Here is a 19557-nt window from a genome sequence, read left to right as displayed (position 1 = left end):
TTTCCAATTGTTTTGAAAGAGTATGACTTAAAATGCATGTTGCGGCACCCACCACATGATGAACCACCTGGATTCGGACCCGAGTGCTTACAATGAATGAACAAAAAAGATTTTTCAGGTAACGATTGGAGGAAAATAATGTATTTGCTTAATGAACAGCTCTCTAAGTAAATTAGACCAATCCACTAAAAAGAAATTAATTCATATTAAATGGAAATAAAGTTTGTATATTTATTTGGACCATTTTGCAGAGAGACAGAATGTTAAAAGGAAAAGGGGATGCAACAAAATGTAGCAAACCTTATCAACCCAGTGATAAAAAACGTTAAGTCATAAGAGTGAAGAGTACACTTATTAAAATAACCTAGATTATTTGAGGTTTTGTTTAAATAGATCCAGACAATATCTGCTTGTCATTATTTTTATGTCATGTGATAAACTCAACAGAGATCACAGCTTATTTGATCTCTAGACCATGCCTTATTTGAAAAAGCATCCACTATCTGGATATGTATGACTATCATGAGACAATCTTATGACCATGGGCGATAGCAGGATGTAGAAGGAGAGATAAACTAACCAGTGTGGCGTTTATAATGCTTGAGCATGTTGACCTTTTGTGCAAATTTACGGTTACATTCCTTGCACTCATATTCTTTTATCCCTTTATGAAGCTTCATGTGATGGCGTAAAGCATGTTTTGTCTTCATTCCTGGTTAAAAACAAAAAAAAGACGGTTATTGTTGTAGTCATAATTTTATACATAAAAAGATACAAGGATTCTTCAGAAGTACATTACTTCATTATAAAAAAAGCTCTTCCAAATGTCGGTTGTTGGTTTCTTTGGTCTGTTTGGTATAACTAATAATGAAGTATGTCTCAAGTGAAACAAATATTCATGAAAGGGAAAAATAAAAAAAAACCAAAGTAAGCCAATCAAGGATGTAAATGTAATATTTCTGCTTTAATTTTACCTACATAGGTGTCAGAAATGTGTAGGCTGCACTGACTGTCTCTTACTCCTGACTTCAGGCATGTTCTTGGCTTTGCAATGGGATTATAACAATCAATACAGTATTAAAAATAGGAAGGATTTTAAATAACCCTGTTTTATACTTTTTTTTTTTTTTTAATATTTTATTAATTTTTATTGTAATCATTCCATACAAATAGATCAGTTTATAACCAAACAAACTGAAGACAAATCAAACCCCACCCCTGAGAAGGAGAGCTTAGCTAAAGGAGACTGTTTTATACTTTTCTGAGTGTAACTACAGTGCTGTAACAGCTCACTGAAAGACAAACAGGGTTCAGGCATAATACCCCTTGGGATCTTACTGTCCTTCCTTTTGCTTGCAGGTATGCCATAGGCTACGTTTTAAGTTCCTTTCACAGGAACACTCCAGCCATCAATACGTGTAGTGTTAAAGCAAGGACTCAGGCTAGAAAAGCACTGTCAGCTTCCCATGTCGACTGACATGTGTATAAAATGTTGTTTAATTAATTGAATAAATAGAGCTGTACAGTCCAACATTTGTTAATGGTTAACTGTGTGGCTTTTCTTCTAATTAATTAAGTCACAATCACTGCCAAAACAAATTAGACAAATCAATACTGTTTTGACAAAGATTAGCGAGAGCTCATTTTAAAATTTGATGTCCGTTTATTTATGAAGCAATACCGTGAATATATTCTGTTGGCTAAGTGGCCTTAGGAGATATCTCTTTTTTTTAGATATGAGAATTAAGTGTGTGTCATAAAATATTATATGAAATGAAACACCTAGTCAGATTAGCTCCCGAGCTGAAAAATAGCACATCAATAACCTAGGCAGAGGAGCTGAAAGCAACTATGAATTAAAAGCATTAGTACCAACTGAACTCTGCACTATTTTTGGCCTAGTCTGTCTTAAATATTGGAGACATAAGTCATAGCTTTATGAATGAAATAAAAAAACACTGCAATTGTGCCCTTCAAAATTCTAAAAAAATGGACATGAAAAACATTCAGCTAACCCTGACTGGAAGGAAAGAAAATATAAAAATTAAACATGCAATATTAATAGTGTGGTTCTTGTTACTATTCAGATATGACATACAGGCACTCTGGTGTGATACTACAGTAGACAACGAGACTGTGTTTTTGCAAAACATCACTGGAATTGGTTATACTGCTGGACTGGAGAACAACACATACAAGATGAAGATGGTTCATATGATGCAAGTTATACAAATAAACCAAGTGTCTTATAAAGACAGTCTTTTAGTCCGTTTCACTTTTATTTGCATTTGCCTTTTTCACTTATAGTGGTTGTTTGTTAGAATGCAGGAATAATCCATATCGTTCACCTTAACCCTACACCCTATACCCACTTGAATCCGAATGTGGTTGTGAGATGTTATCTTAAAAATAAACACAAATATTCAAACAAACAACAAAACAGAAATATTCATTTTAAATATTAAAAGTAGGGGTCAAATATCTAAGAAATCATAGTAGTAATTTGAAAACGGGGTGCTACTGGAGTACTTTTTGAAATTTTATTTAAAATTACTTTTTATTACCTTTTGCATTCATTAAACCCATCGCAGTTTGACATGTTTTCAATTCAGAAGTGTAATGTACTTTAAATTCCATGTTTTAATAAATTTATGATGTATTTACAATTATACAACTTATGAAATAATTATTTAAATTTTCAATCCCACAAAAGTCAATTTCATTACAGCAATTTAATACATTCATATACAGACATGTGCGGTTTAAAATAATTAAACAGTCCACATTTTAAACAAAAAACATCAAGAAAAATTTTGGTACCTTTTCCACATTCTGCACACAGATAATCTCTGATATTATCATGAACTCGCAGGTGTTCTTTTAACATGTCTTTTCTTGCAAATGATTTACCACACTGTTCGCAGCCATGACTCTTCACACCTACAGCATTTGACATACATATTCATTAGCTATTTGGATAAAATGAATAATCATGGTATAAAATGTTGGTTTCTGACAAGAAAACCAAAAATATTGGTCTCTACCCTTAAATCAATAGACACAATAATTTAACATTTTAAATCTGTTGCCACAACTCAATTTGCATTTACATTACACACAATATATTTTCAAATGTTTTTGATATTACACTGCGATCATTAACTGAACAGTATTATCTCGGACTGCTGTCACTGTCCTGCTCCACTGACAGACTGAGGAGATCGTTCCTCCCCCACACTATGCGACTCTTCAATTCCAACCGGGGGGGTAAATGTTAACATTATACAAAGTTACTGTCTGTTATACCTGCCTTGCACTCTCCACCTTACATTTTTTAACTTGCACTGCATTTTTATCACTCTTTAATTAATATTGTTTTTATCAGTATGCTGCTGCTGGAGTATGTGAATTTCCCCTTGGGAATTAATAAAGTATCTATCTATCTATCTATCTATCTATCTATCTATCTATCTATCTATCTATCTATCTATCTATCTATCTATCAACACATTCAAAATGTAAAAGAATTAGTTGGTTTCACTTAACACTTTTCCTGCTCTTAGCTTGTTTTTTAAAGAAAAAATTAATTTTGAATATGTTTACAACAATAATATTTTTATTATTTTTTATTATTTTGTACTGTGTAAATACAATTTTAATTTTATAATTAAAAATACAAACATAGAATCAGCATTTGTACACACCATGATTAATAAAAGTTCTAGCAGAAGCTGCAGAAATTATGAATATATATATATATATATATATACAGTGTATGAGCCCAGAATGAGGGCGAAACACGTGTCGCGTACTCTTTGCATTTATTTGACAGTAAACTATTTCAACCATTCTATGATCTGCTTCTCACAAACTGAGGGCACCGTGGCGGATGTTAGCAGATTGCTGGCCAACCACAAGCGTTACCTGGTAGGTAACCACCCATACAATCAGATTGTGACACAGACTTTGAATGCCGTGAATGTAATTACCCCGATCTACATGCTGTCAAATAAACGAACCACACGCCGTGGCGCAACGTTAGGGGCATCGCCTCTGGCGCTGACGTCCGAGGTTCGATTCCCGAAAGGGAGTGCAGTGGAGTTTGTACGCCTGATGAGCCCAGAATGAGGGCGAAACACGTGTCGCGTACTCTTTGCATTTATTTGACAGTAAACTATTTCAACCATTCTATGATCTGCTCCTCACAAACTGAGGGCACCGTGGCGGATGTTAGCAGATTGCTGGCCAACCACAAGCGTTACCTGGTAGGTAACCACCCATACAATCAGATTGTGACACAGACTTCGAATGCCGTGAATATATATATATATATATATATATATATATATATATATAAATATATATATATATATATAAATATATATATATATATATATATATATATATATATATATAAATATATATATATATATATATATATACACACACACACACACACACACACACACACACACACAGTATATTCATAGACAACACCAGGTGCTGAGGATCTTCTCTGGTGAAGCTCAACCAAACCTGTAATGCAGCCATATTCAACCCCTGCTTGTCACCTTAAGTTTTCTCTTCAGCATATGGAAGAAATGCTCAGTTGGTTTTAAACTGGGTGACTGGCTTGGCTATTCAAGAATTTTCCATTTTTTGTAACTTTAAAAAACTTCTGTGCTGCCTTAGATGTATGTTTGGAATCATTATCTTGTTGTAGGATAAGGTGTCGTCCAATGAATTTGGAGGCCTTTACTCAAATTTGAGCAGATGTTTCTATACACCTCAGAATTCACTGTGCCATTGCCATCAGCAGTTACATCATCAATGAAGTAAGCGTGCCAGTACCTGTAGCAGCCATACATGCCCAAGCCATAACACCTCTTCATATGTATATGTATACATATATATAACCGAAAAGGTGGTATGCCTTGGATCTTGGGCAGTTCCTTTTCATATTCATATTTTACTCTTACCATCACTCTGATACATGTTACTACTTACCACAAGACCTTTCCCAGAATTCCGCAGGCTCTTTGAAGTACTTTTTCTTAAACTGTAACCTCACCATCCTGGTTTTGTGGCTAACTAGTGGTTTGCATCTTGTAGTGTTGCCCCTGTACTTCTGTGAATAGTAGTCTCTGACACACCACATCTGCCTCCTGAAGACTGTTTCTGATCTGTCAAACAGCCGTTTGGGGCATTTTCTTTACCATAGTGTGAGGTCTTCCTTGGCCTATCAGTCCTGTTGCAATTACTAAGCTCACCAGTGTGTTGTTTTTTTCTTAATGAAATTCCAGATAGTTGATTAAGGTAACCCTAAGGTTTTACCTATGTCTTGAATGGTATAATTCTCGATTTTCAGCCTCATAATGTTTTCTTTGACTTTCTTGGGCACAGCTCTTGTCCTCATGTTGAACAATAGCAACTACAGACTCCAAAGGTAGTGAGTTGGTAGAAGTAAAACTAATTTGCATGTTATTCTAGGAATTACCTTTTAAAATAAATGTCATTACTAACCACAGCAGGATTTCAACTCATTCAAAATGAGTCAATTATAAAACTAAGATAAGTGTAATAGCAACAAAAGCAAAAAAAAAAAAAACAAAACATATATTACAATTTAGATATTTATAATTGAATGGAAAGTTTTAAAGGACTTTAGATGGCATCACATTACTCAGTGTACTGTGATACAATGGGACTTGGTCACTATCTAATTTTTTTTATCAATAAAACAGTTTATTTTGTGTCCGAAGCAGCCTTTCACTTATTGAGCTGTTCTCTGGAGCCTTCTTATAAGCAGCCACCAACAACTAGAGGAACCAGAAAGCATATGACTGTTTAATCTCTAAACTCCAACAGGGAGGAAGATGCTTAAAGGTGAAGTTACAGTTCTCCACATACATTAAATGATCTAATGAAAAAGAAGGCAGAGAAAGACATGCTTTGCATTAAAGAACTCTTTCTAGTCGTCACATATAGCAAGGCTATAGTCATTTTTCACAGAAGAAACCTAGGAGTAGTCACATTTGATTGGTCAGGCACATTACACACAGTTGTTTATCCATTTTCTTGCTTTTTGCTGTTCTTTGTTTGGTGCTACTAGAAGCTATAACACAAATTGCTGCTCACTGTCAGTCTCTTTTAAACAAAATGGGGCCCTCTGAATCTTTTCATGTCTAACAAATGGAATTTATTTAGCAGACACCTTCGTCCAAGGTGACTTGCAAACCACCAATAGCCAAAAAATATATTTAAATGATGAGTCAGACGGTACTAATGACAGAGAACAAAACTTTGCACTTGAACACAAAAAGCTTAGTACAGCAGTTGGTTCCCAAAGCTACATGAAAACTAGCAGACTATAATGTCACAGCCTGTTTACAGTTGGTATAGCTGTAGATCATGGTGTAGAACAAAAAGGTAGAAGCCTAAGCAACCTCAAGATGTTTTGTGTAAGAAATGCTTGGAACTTCACCATTTGTGGGTGTAGTGTGTTAACTGTAAATCCAGCTTGAGTATAATGAAGTTCCACGAACAAAAAAAATAAAATAAAAGGGACAGAGGAGATAAAGAGCATCACAGGAGTTTTTTCATGATTAATTATAATTAAATCTTCACAAATATTGGAACCTAAAAACACCAGTACCATCACCTGACAAGGTTGAAGTTTAAGTTTGAAAGTTTCATAATATGTTATAAAAACTGCAATTTAATGATCTTGCAGTCGTGATGCCTGTTATATGAGAATACCTAGGTAGCATCTAGACATTTTTAAACAACAGTAATTTTTTTAATCCACAGAGATTTGTGCACGTTCACTTTTAATAGTAAATAGTTGAATCTTTATTATTGGGTCCAAAGATAATCCAAGTAAATATTGATGACAATTATAAAAAGGTTGAGTAATGTTAAAATAAAATTGTATTCCAAAGGCATTCACAGTGATTCAGAAATCTAACCACCACAGCTATAAATACACACACATACACAAAAATAAAAATAAACACTGATTTGAGGAAACTTGATTACTCTGAAGTGCTACATTAGTTTCATATAACCAGCTTTATGGCATAGTATGTACATAATGGAAATCTGAACAATCAGGCTACGAACTGGATCACTGAATAAATCTGGAATTCTGTTTATATTTTCCAGGACAGACAAAGTTTGAGAAAACCTAAAAACTGGATTGTAAATGTAAATAAACCTTGCCTAAGTATAACACATTTAACACACCCTCTCGTAGCATGTAGCTATGCTCTGAAGTAACAGCATTACAGATAGACAAAAGATTAAACTGTTTTATTCCTGAAAGATTAGATAAAATATTTTGAAGAATTTTCTTGGCTTGCTATACATTCACAGAATAACTCAAAACTTTGTTGTTCGTATCTCTCACTTAAATATTTAAGGTGGTTAGGTTTATACAGTGTCTTACCTGTATGTATTATTTTATGCCTTTCCAAGTTACCTATACTGTTAAAAATTCTTCCGCAGATTTCACAAGGATGAATATACCTGAAAGTGTAATTTATATTGAAGACCTTTTTTAAAAAAAAATTGCCAAGACATCCATAAAAATACAGCCAAACAAAGTATAGTACACATCAAATTTCAAGAATAATTCCATTAACTTTGTGAACATTTGATAACAATTTCTAAACTTCGGTCATGTATATGTCAAGTAATTGCCACTAAATTAAACAACTACATTTTACCCAAAATATTAACATTACATCAAAAATAGACTTTCCATGCAAATTAAATCAAAAATATATCTAAAACATGAACAAAAATAGTTAAACTTAGTTTATGGGAAAAAATGACAAATTAACATATATATTTATTTTTTTGGATGGTGCATGTACATAGATTATTATCTTCTACAGAACAGAGATAAGAAAGGCAGCATTTTCATACTGAGGTTCAGATAATGCAACAAAGGTCCTCCAGTAACTGCTTGCTCTATCCTTCGAAAGCAACACAGCTTGCAAACCTGAATCTATTATTTACTTGCAGTAGAAGCCCATCTTATTAAAATAACGTATTTATGATTTTGAAGTTGAGAATAATGTAACATTTTCAGGAGTTCACAATACTAGAACTAATATTTCCTAATTTTCTCAATAATTACTTTCTAGGATGAAGATGATATTTTAAAGATGAATAAATGTAATACAGGACATTGTTCAGATGAATAAAGGCAGTATATATACTATTAATACAAACAGAGTTGTCAAGCCAATTATTACTGGACTAAATTTCTTTCCAAAAAGGTTGACTATTATTTCATTCAAGAAACTTTACACTGAACTAATTTACAAATGCAATAATACCAGGGTTTGGTTTAAAAATACTGCTTGCTATAAAAACTGTACAAAGCATTAGTTACTCACCGCTGCACATTAGGATCAGGAAGATTCTCCCTGTGTATCACCATATGGGCATTGTAGGTGGCTTTTAAAGCAAACCTCCGATTACATATATTGCAGCCATATCCTTTCTCCTTGTGAAGTTCCATAATATGCTTCAAATAATCTTTCCCTTTAGCAAAGGTTACCTTAAGCACAATAAATTTCATGTTAGAACATCAAAATAAAAACAAAAAAAACAATATTAAGAACAGCAATGTTTATGGGTATTTCATAATCAAATGTTATTTATTTTGCACAATACAGTATAAACGGCGGGGCAATTACACAAATACTAACCAATCCTACAGTTTCAATAAATTATTAGTGTAAGTCATGTAACTACATCATAGTAAAAGGAAAATTCCTACAATAAAAAAATTATGATTTATTTGCCTTCTGAGTTAACTTTAATTTTATCCATGTATATTTTAAACAAACAAAAGGCACTTACCCTACAATTTGCAATACTTGATTCTGAAGTGGTTATCTGGTTTATTTATTTTGAACACTACCAATCTTAATGTAACCCAAACCCTCACAAGACACTGGTGCAGGTCTATACCGTATAAACTTGACATTTGTGCCTATAACACACAACCACATTTTGCACAGAACGCATCATCAACTTTTTGTCCATGTAGAGTTATTTGTTAATTGATAGATACCTCGTCCACAGACTACTAGATATGTGGCTTCATAGTCTCTAGAAGTAAAATAAAGTGAAATGGCTAGGAATAGGAAACATAAATATTTGATTGTTGATGCTACAAGTGATATGCCAAAATAAAGCTTAAAATCTAAGCACTAAGCATTGCCATTACATTTAGTTTTATATTGGAAGTCACGGGTAGAAAGCTGCTGCAAGTCACTGTAGCAGTCCTGACTGCAGGATACAGTAACAGTTGCATTTTATTTTTAAAATCTGTTTTGCATTCCAAGCAATGAATGAATCAGGTCAATATTCACAATGAGCATTGTCTTTTTTCCAATCAAGGATTTTGTACACGCTTGTGAGCAATGAACTTTCGATATAGGGTATGATTAGCAAAAAAGGACTGATAAAATGTAATATTCTTTTCAACAACAAAAAGTGAAATAAGCTCTATTTATTTTGGCTTGATTTATGGTGCTATATACAATCAATCTGTTCTGGAGCTCTCATTAATCAGTCTTCAGAAAATCAAATTGCCTTTTTGGGTACTTGTGTACTAAACGGATGGCACGGATGGATAGTACCCTTTTCTATTATCGTGACGCAAATTGGATTTTCGTTTTTTAACATTAGGCATCCAAAGAGTACATTAACATTAGGGACCTATAGACAACTATGCTCCACCCCCACTAACTTTAAGGTTAGCATTTGTGGTTGGGGTAGGTCAGTCTAATAATTTAGACTCCAAAAATTAAGCAACCAGGCCGCCTCCCCCACAGAGACCAACACTAGAATGGGTAGGAACTGCTGTCCGTGCCGTCCGTTTAGTACACAAGTACCCCTTTTTGCTGCCAGTCTGTTTGCATTTATAGGCATTGGCTTGTGTGGAATGTCAGAAATGAACGGTTCTCATGAGAAACTAAAAATAAGATTACAATGGTGGAAAGGGGCATACAGTATACAAAACTGCATCACTTATTGAATAAACATTGTGAATAATAGTTGAATAACACTATATCACTTCATATTACTGCTATCCATTTGTCTTAAGGAGTTAATATACAAAGGCTGTCTTGTCATCAAGCCATTTAGCCTTTGGTCTTTTTTCCAAACTAAGACACCTGGTCACAGTTGGACAATTAGAAAGTGTGGTAGACAAGAAAGTTGCCTATATTCAGTTTGTACAAAAGACACTTATTTTGACAACAGTGATGATAACATGCTCCTTGTCTCTACAGCTTCTTGCAAATTCTAAGTTAAATCAGCATTAAAAGCTAAGCTATTAGGCTTAAAGTATGCCTGAACCATGCAAAATACATTATTATCATTATAAATCACCACTCTGAAGTCATTGCTCCTTGTACTTTTAAACGTATTCTTTCAGTCACTACTCTAAGTTTGTGACTAGGGTCAAGGATGAGAATAAAAACTAATCAGTAAATTCATAGCTTTGTATGCATACTTAGCTCCTGAGTCACCACCACTACCCAGGTTAATGTTAATGTCTGGAATCAGCTATACTGATTCATTCTCACAATCACCTCTCCCCTCACTATATGCAAATATTTTATACATATATATATATATATATATATAGTGGTAGACGGCCAGGGATTTTGGACTGGGAGAGGAGCAATACCTACCCCCGGACGTAAGAGGGCAGCCCCCCGGATCCCATCAGGACCACGGAGCAGGGAAGCTCAGACCTGTGGAGGTTCATGGTCGCCACCAGGGGGCACCTGGATGGTTCCTGAGCCAAAGACAACAGCACTACCGCCACACCAGGAAGTGCTGCCGAATCAGGAACCATGTACACCCGGAGTGCTTCCGGATGCAAGGGCAGCACTTCCGCCACACTAGGAAGTGCTGCCGGAAGACCATCACAGAGCACCTGGAGTACATCCGGGGCAGGATTAAAAGGGGCCATCTCACTCCATTCGAGGAGCTGGAGTCGGGAGGGAGAAGACGGAGCTTGTGAGAGAGGAGTGGAGGCGGCTGAAGAGAAGCACAAAGGACTGAACCTTGTGGTTTGTGCACAGTATTGTGTGTACTTGATAAATCAAAATAAACAGTGCATGCTTTTTGGGACATTTGGACTCCGTGTCTGTCTGATGCTGGGCTGATCTTTCACAATACAGTGGAACCTCGGTTTACGACCATAATTCGTTCCAAAACTCTGGTCGTAAACCGATTTGGTCGTGAACCGAAGCAATTTCCCCCATAGGATTGTATGTAAATACAATTAATCCGTTCCAGACCATACAAACTGTATGTAAATATATATATTTTTTTTAAGTTTTTAAGCACAAATAGTTAATGAAACCATAGAATGCACAGCGTAATAGTAAACTAAATGTAAAAACATTGAACACTGAGAAAACCTTGAACAACAGAGAAAACTAACACTGCAATAGTTCGCACTATAGCGCTACCAACTGCTGGCTAAAAACACTTTTTTTTTTTTTAATGAGTTTTAAGCGCAGGGAAAAAAATGAACATTTGAAAAAATCTGTAATTTAATAAACCACCAAGAAAAGTAACATTGCAACAATGCACGCTATGAACCGATCGCTGTAAACAGAAGTGAAAACAAAATCAAGCCCAGTGCATTCTTTAACTGCCTTCCTACCTGCGTCCAGCCCCCTCTCTCTCACACTGCCTGTGTGTGTGCGCACGTCTCTCTCTCTCTCGCGCTGCCTGTGTGTGTGCCCGCGTCTCTCTCTTCCGCTGCCTGTGTGTGTGTGTCTGTATCTCTGTGGCGCTTCCTGTGTGTGTGTGTGTGTGCGCGGCTCTCTCTCTCACGCTGCCTGTGTGTGTGCGTCTGTCTCTCTGTGGCGCTTCCTGTGTGTGTGTGTGTGCGCGGCTCTCTCTCTCGCGCTGCCTGTGTGTGTGCGTCTGTCTCTCTCTCGCACTGCCTCTGTCTGTGTGTGTGTGTCGCGCACTCTCTCACTCTCTCGTGCTCGCTGCACAGGAAATGCACAGTGAGAGACTGAACATGTACAAACCGAAAGGGAAACTGGCTTGTTCGTATACCGAGTGTGTGGTCGTGAACTGAGGCAAAAGTTTGGCGAACTTTTTGGTCGTAAACCGATTTGTACGTGTACCGAGACGTTCGTGAACCGAGCGTCACACACACACACATATATATATATACATACACACAGTGCCCTCCACTATTATTGGCAAATCACTGTTTGCTGAAGAACTGTCATCTTACACTGAAAAAGTGAGAAACATCTGACTTTTAATTGAAACAAGTTCATTCAAAGAAAAACAAAGCCTTCATCAAGAAATAAATATTTTTAACAAAAAACACATGTGCCACAATTGTTGGCACCCTTGGAAATGAATGTGAAACAATGTAACTGAAACATGTTTCCCATTCAAATTGGACATTGTTAAGTTGATTGGAGAGTGTATAGAAACTTTCCAGCTGAAATCAACGACTCCCTGATTAACTGGGATACAAATGTGAGGAGACACACACACCCACACACATCAGAATGACTAAAAAGGAGGAAAATTTAAACAAAAGAAAGCTGAATAATTTGTTGGCTGAAACTACTCAGTGTTAGTGTGGCAGAGAGTGGATGTACAGCATTGTTCATAAAGACACTCAGCTTTGTTTTAATTCTCTCCATCGTTACTACCTCCAGTGAGTCCAAAGAACAAAGAATTCCTATTCCTATCCAGCAGTGCATCTTTGTGAACATGTCAACATTCTTTTAAAAGCACTTGATGACCATTAAACAGATATAAATTTGATTAAGGTTTAATAATAATAGACCTAATTGTCTATAAATAGGTGAGTCTATAGTACAGAATCCATACAACTAGAGCACCCATGTACACAGTTAGCATTTTTCTTTTCAACATTTTTATTTAGTGAGGTCCTAAGAGAACTTTGCTTTTTGGGGCAAACTTTTATTATTTATTTGTCAGCTGTGCCACTGCACCAATGGCTTCAAGTCCTATATATCATACTCTTTCATATATCAGGTTATTATAATATATAATTATAACATATAATTATATATGGTAACTGAGCATGGCTTTTTCCTGAATTTAACAACAAATTGTAGGGGAGATGTCATAGTAGGTTGCATAAAGAATAATGTGATCATCATGGATTATCTGATTTATTTTAACATGTGCAGATGCTAAATTTCTACTGACATTTTCTCTCCAGTCAATGAAAATAAACACTACTTAAAATCAATTTAAAAAAACAAAACATTATTATATCACTTTCACATGAAATAATTAATACCAAGGTAACTCAGGATGTTTTTATTTACATAAACTCTTTTGTAACAATACAATTTTCATGTGAAGTTTATCATAAAAATCACTGTCAGGTTTGTGACATTTGCTGTGATGTGATTTATGTTCTTATCAGTTCCTGAATGAGATATTGTCTGGTTAACAACAATGTCATATACTTAATACTTTCATTTTCCAAATATTTCCCTTATTTGTATATTTGCCCCAAATTAAAGGCCACCTTTGTGAAATTAAACTTTAAGATTAATATATCAGAAATGTCTTTTTTATTTTCAAGCTACTTTGATCAGATTTTGTTGTTACTTATGCCTGTGTACTCAATGTAGAATTAGTCATTGAACTAACTGAAAATAAATTACTCCTACAGCATTCCATTCAGCCTCAGAACATTCAAATACTGTATGTGTTGTTTCATATATGCTTTAGTCACATTTGCTATACTATTAAACTAATTAACATTACTTTAGTTAAAAAAATTGAATAATACAAATTTGCAGTGTTTGCCGATTTGTTTTCAGCAATTAAGTGTTTCATTTCAGTAGCCCTGTGTATTTCTGAGATTATATGATTCCATTAACAAAGTGCAAACTGTATTACTGGGGAGTAGTGCCTTGAAATATTACAAGCCACTGGTCAATGTGGAAGTTTTGAAACACTACATACATTTTATTTTGGAATGATACAGGGATGTGTGTGAGGTTGGATCTTATCTTGCACCCAGTTTAACCAGAATAAGCACTGACTCCCAGTGATACTGAACTGAATATGGCTGTCAGATATAGTTGTTTATCCAACCATCCTTTTTCTATGTTCATAAGGATAAATTCAAAACATACATCCTTTTATCATGGCTAATCTTGCACTCACTTATCTGACAGTTAATTGGCCACATCATTGAGCTCTCAAAGCATGCAATAATCAGGTGTCTTTACTTCCCAACTAATTCTATAATGGTATAAAATTGCCAATATTAAACCTTGAGTTGCTGTAAAAGAAGAGTAGGACTTTCCCACTTTGCTAAATTAAACCATGAAGGATTTAAAAAAATTAATCTCTGCTGGTGAAAAGAACATTATTAATCAAAAGATGTGTACTTGCAAATTAGTTTCAAGGATGAAAAATTTCCAACTTGACAAAGAGAATGTGGATGCTTGAACATCATATTTTACCATAATAATGATACATAAACCAACTGTTATTCCTTTATTATATAAAAAAATAAATACACAACAACCACAACTTTATATGCAACATCCAAAACTGTTGATTACCCTAAAAATTTGTGAGAGTGGCTTGTCTAACTTGCTAAAGGTACAGAAGTAGTCATATTTTCATTAGTTTCTGAAACATATTTTTCAATGGCCAAAGCTAACCTAAATAAATCTGAACATATTGTATGTTGTGGAGAATTTCTTTTGTTGGTTTAGAATTATAAACTATTTTAGGCTTATTTTTACCTAGTTACCAATATAGCTTTGCATTTTTCAAATATATTTGTATAGAAGAAGGCCAGGGTGGGAAATAAGGTCATGTCTTTAGCAATATCTGCTGGAAAATAATCTGAGAATCTTAAGTCAATGGCAGTCAAATAGTGGAACATAATCTCATACATAAAATGCTCCACTAGTCCAGTAATCTCTTCAGTGCAGGGAGTCTATCTAATCTAATCAAATATGGAGTTAATTACTATAAGAAAATACACTAATGCAGAATGGTATGCAAGGTAAAAGTTTGCCCCTAATTCGCTAAATTGCTAAGGTTTTCTAGTACCTAATAACAAGCTTGTGCATATTTGAAATTCTAGAAACCCCGAGTGATCAACGAAATGTCAAAGCTATGTTGGACAGAGAATTGTTTACAAGAGTCTATCACAATACCAACACACCCACTCATTTAGTTACCTGACATCTTTTGCAGCTGTACTTATGAATCTCTACTTCATCATCCTCTTTATCTTCTTCAAAATCATCTTCATCATCATCAACTGAAATGCCAATTTTGCCAATGAACTCCTCTCTTTGTTGTTCATCCATAAGAGCAATATCCTGAGTCAGAAAGGAGGACGAACCAATTTTAGCTTGCTACTAATAGCATAATTGCATTGAATCTTTTAATTTAGTTCCAGCATACTTTCAAAACCCCAGTTCCTTAGGTCAAAGACATAAAATGTTTGTTCTAGGGCTGCAACAACTAGTCATCATTATCAATAATAATTGATTATTAAAAACATTGGCAAAGATCGCTTTCATCGATTAGTTGATTACGTTAAGTTGCACACCGTGTGTTGTGCCACTGCGGCACTGCTTCATTAAGTTGTGAACACATTTGAAAAAAAGCAGACAGCATGCAAGTACCAGAAAAGCCAGTGTAAAACCTTAGATTTCCAGAGTTATTCTGAATGCAGAAAGGAAAACATTGTGAGTTGCAAAATTTGTAGTTCTGACCTCGTATGGCATGGGAGCACAACAGAGATACACAAACATTTAAACAAGAAGGAGTAAGACACTCCGTCATCATTGTAAGTTGAAAGTTACTTCAGCACTATGTGATACACATGATATGAATACAACCTTTGCTAGGCTAGCATAATGATATGATTTCTGGTTTGAAGTGAGAAACAATTCAAGTCAATGTCCAGCCACCAATAATGCAAATAAAACAATAACATATGTGGCAGAGTTTCATGATAGGCGTATAAAAATGTGTCATTAGCCACTAGTTAGTAAACATTGAGATTTTAATTTGCAATATTTGCTAAATTACAGTGCTGCATTACACGCTTGTATTCACATGCAACGTTAACATGCGTCTTTACAAAAAATGGTTGTGAAGAAACCCAAGTCCCTCTCCAAGCAGAAAACTTTTTTTTTTTTTCTTTTCAGTCTCATGTGCAAATGAAATCAAAATCTCAATGAGAGTGCTGCTGTGAATCTCACAGTACATCAACCATGACTGAAAGCAGTATCATGTATTCGGAGTCAAAAGGCAGGAGCGGGGTGGAAAAGCAAAAGTTCAAGCCTAGTTGGCTATTGGACTTCAAATGGCGTTTAAACAATCAGGAGAAAGACACGATAATGTGCAAGTGCTGCTGTAGCAAGCCTATTGTAGCTGGTAAAACAGATTGTATGGCAGGATCACAGTTTTCAAACATGAAAATCTAAGAGCACACTTCCGTCAGCAACTGAAATGCCGCAGATAGTCTGGACATTTCCCCAGCATATGACAACTAATTTCAAACATTACTGTAGACTTATAAAAAAAGTCATGATGGTGCAACAGATTCTTCTGTGTTGGAATATTTGGTGGTGAGATATTCACATAATGCTTTGCAAGAAACTGAAAAAAATAAAAACTTAAATTACATGTTCAATTTTTAATTCATAAGGCAAATTGCGAGTGTAGTTCATTTATTGAAAAATGATGATTTTTTTAAGGAAATCTTGCCTGTGTGTGTTTTCATTGCATAGTAGCACTACTGGCTCTGGTTAAGTGTTTTATTTCTATTTGTTACTATTTATTTTCAATGTATTATTATGTACATGCTGTATAAAAATCTGTATTTTTTACAAAATACCTATAAGTAGTTCATTTAAAAAAATAAGTTTCTGAAATTTTATACAAATCTCTTTATTTGGTGAAAAGTTCCATTTCATGCAGTATGCATTTCATTTCAAATGATTTTTTTTTTTTTTTACAATCCAACTAATCGATTAATTGGCAGAATAATTACCAGATTAATTGATTATCAAAATAATTGTTAGTTGTAGCCCTAGTTTTGACCTTACTTAAATAAATGTGACTTAAGTATTTCACGTTGCTGTTAACACACAAGCAGAACATTAAGAAAATATTTCTTCTACATGCAATAACAAAGTTTTTTAAATAAAAGCAATATTTATAAGGTGTACAAATCAGAGGGGGCCCAAGGGAGTCTGGAATGCCTAATCAAACCTTGGATTCACTGAAAGAATGAAAGTCAGAATTGGAGATTGAGGTGACAATTACTCTCAAAAGATGTCACAGGATTGGAGCAGCAGTATAGACATGTGTGGGCAATTGCCCAATTGCCCACTCACTCCAAGTATCCAAAATTACCCGACGAGAAATCACAGAAGCAATTCAATGCTCTGCTAAGTAATGTTATTTATAGCATAAAATAGAAACTTAATATTAATAAATACAAACAAGCACAATTACCTGCATACAACCTGACAATAGATTTGGGATGTTGTGATGTTTGTTATTCTTGTAAGCATTTCAAAATCAGCCAGTGATACTCTTGTTCAATAATGAAATGTGCAGGTGACTTTTTTTCTTTTTCATACTGTGCACAAAAAAAGCTACTCTGGCATCTGAAAATGTGAACAAACTTGTGTGCCTTAGCAACTGGTTGAATGTTAAGAAGGAAAAATAATGATGTTTTGTCTGTCATAATTTTGACAATAAATGGAATTTCTAAATTCCTCTTTGAATTATTTCCAGTATATCATGATGCTGACATTATTATATTTATAGCTGTTCTGATAATGTAGTAACTATACATGGTTTATAAAATTAAAAGTCCCATTTTAGCTCAAAATATGTCAAGGGTTATAGCTTAAGGAATATATGGCCATGGTTCAGAATATATGGCCAAAGAAAAAACAATGAGGCCACCACTCTCCATGGTATTTTTAAAAAAACTACATAAAACAATTGTTTAAAATGTTTACATCACAATAACATCACTAATTTAAAAATGCTTTGCATTAATAGCATCACAATTTTTTTTTTAAATTAGTCTTGAATGGTGTTAACCTGAAATACAATTTTCACTTTGGTTTAATTTCATGCCCCTAACATTTTTGAAATGCAACTTTACATGCGCTTCTGTTAATCCACTAAGGAGTAAACAAGCTAGTGTAAAAGGATAAAGACAAATGTGAAACACCTATATTCATTGTCATATCTGTCTGTGTCTACATATGGCAACTTGGATCCTAGTGGGCTTATTATCACTTATTTGTGAAAGAAATTTCTCAGGAATGTTAATTTTTCAGTGAATAATTGAAAACAGAATAATTTTTTGAATGAAAAAAAAATGAAATTTTAAAAAACCTGAGTTATATAGTATTGACATTTTAAAAAAAAATAGTCTTAAAAAAGCTAGTGGAGAGCAGATGAATGTGGGAAATAGTGCATTTGCACTTAAATACCAAGCACATATTGTTGTCATTATTTAAAAAGCACTGTCAATTTTTAAAAATTGTCTATCTTAAATTGTGTGATCTCAATTACCGGTTAATTTACTGTTTTAAATTCAACTTGAAATATATTATTTCACTTTTATATTTCTCTCTTTTACGCATTCCGATACCCACTCCTGATGGTAAAACAGCAGTCTTCCACATGGGTGAAAAGTTTCCATCACATCAACAGCGTGCAGAAAATGATGCAATACCAAATCATTTATCCTGCTGCTTGAAGTCGTAACAGGTAAAATGATCTTCGTAAATACAAAAGTAAAAAGGCAAGCAAAAAAAAAAAGTAATTTAACTTATCTAGACATGAATGGGGGAGGACAACCCTCAAGTATCTTTTTGTAAGCCACTATACATTCAGTGAAAAAAGTACTCAGTGTTTATGTTACACTAAAAACAACTTCGAAAAAAAGAATGCAGGTTATTTTCCATAACATTCAAAGTTCCATGAGCACACCTGAATGTTATACCATGATTGCATTTTGTAACTTTTTCATAATTTTCATTGGTTACAAATATACTATACTTGGCAGTACAAACTCTGATTTTTTTATTTCAGTAAGTACACTTTATTATTTTTTTATTAAGAACAACTACTTGACATACTTTTAAGACATTCTGCCCTTAGTTTCCTTAAATAATAAACATACATATGTAAAAATAAATGTATGTTTATTAGGGTATGTTTATGTAGTTTCATATGTAAAAAAAAATCAGTTTTCTGCAGACCTTAAAATGCACATGAATATGATCCCGTAGCACATCCACGCGGTAGAACTTACGACCACAAATCTCACAAGTGTATTTTTTATCCCCATGAGTTAAGAGATGTTTGTTCATGTTACTCCTGCACGAAAATACCTGAACAGAGAGGGGAAAAAATGAAATTACTTCAGATAATTTAGAAAAAATAAGGAAATAATAGTGGTAAAATGGTAGGTGTCCACCACTTTCACAA

At 34.4% G+C, this 19557-nt stretch overlaps 1 protein-coding gene across 2 annotated transcripts in view; it reads right to left on the bottom strand.

The window, feature by feature from the left end:
* Window positions 1–19557, bottom strand: part of prdm15 (PR domain containing 15) — a 109322-nt gene that overhangs the window by 35428 nt on the left and 54337 nt on the right. For both annotated transcript variants that reach the window (XM_051927068.1, XM_051927069.1), the window contains 6 exons: window positions 19329–19460; window positions 15261–15404; window positions 8406–8569; window positions 7448–7527; window positions 2821–2940; window positions 581–712 (listed from right to left, as the gene is read on the bottom strand). In XM_051927068.1, coding sequence (XP_051783028.1) covers window positions 581–712; window positions 2821–2940; window positions 7448–7527; window positions 8406–8569; window positions 15261–15404; window positions 19329–19460 — 772 coding nt within the window. The remainder of the gene's footprint in view (window positions 1–580; window positions 713–2820; window positions 2941–7447; window positions 7528–8405; window positions 8570–15260; window positions 15405–19328; window positions 19461–19557) is intronic.

Source organism: Erpetoichthys calabaricus, chromosome 4 (genome assembly GCF_900747795.2).
Source record: "Erpetoichthys calabaricus chromosome 4, fErpCal1.3, whole genome shotgun sequence".
Taxonomy (NCBI): domain Eukaryota; kingdom Metazoa; phylum Chordata; class Cladistia; order Polypteriformes; family Polypteridae; genus Erpetoichthys; species Erpetoichthys calabaricus.
This window is presented reverse-complemented; position numbering and strand designations above follow the sequence as displayed.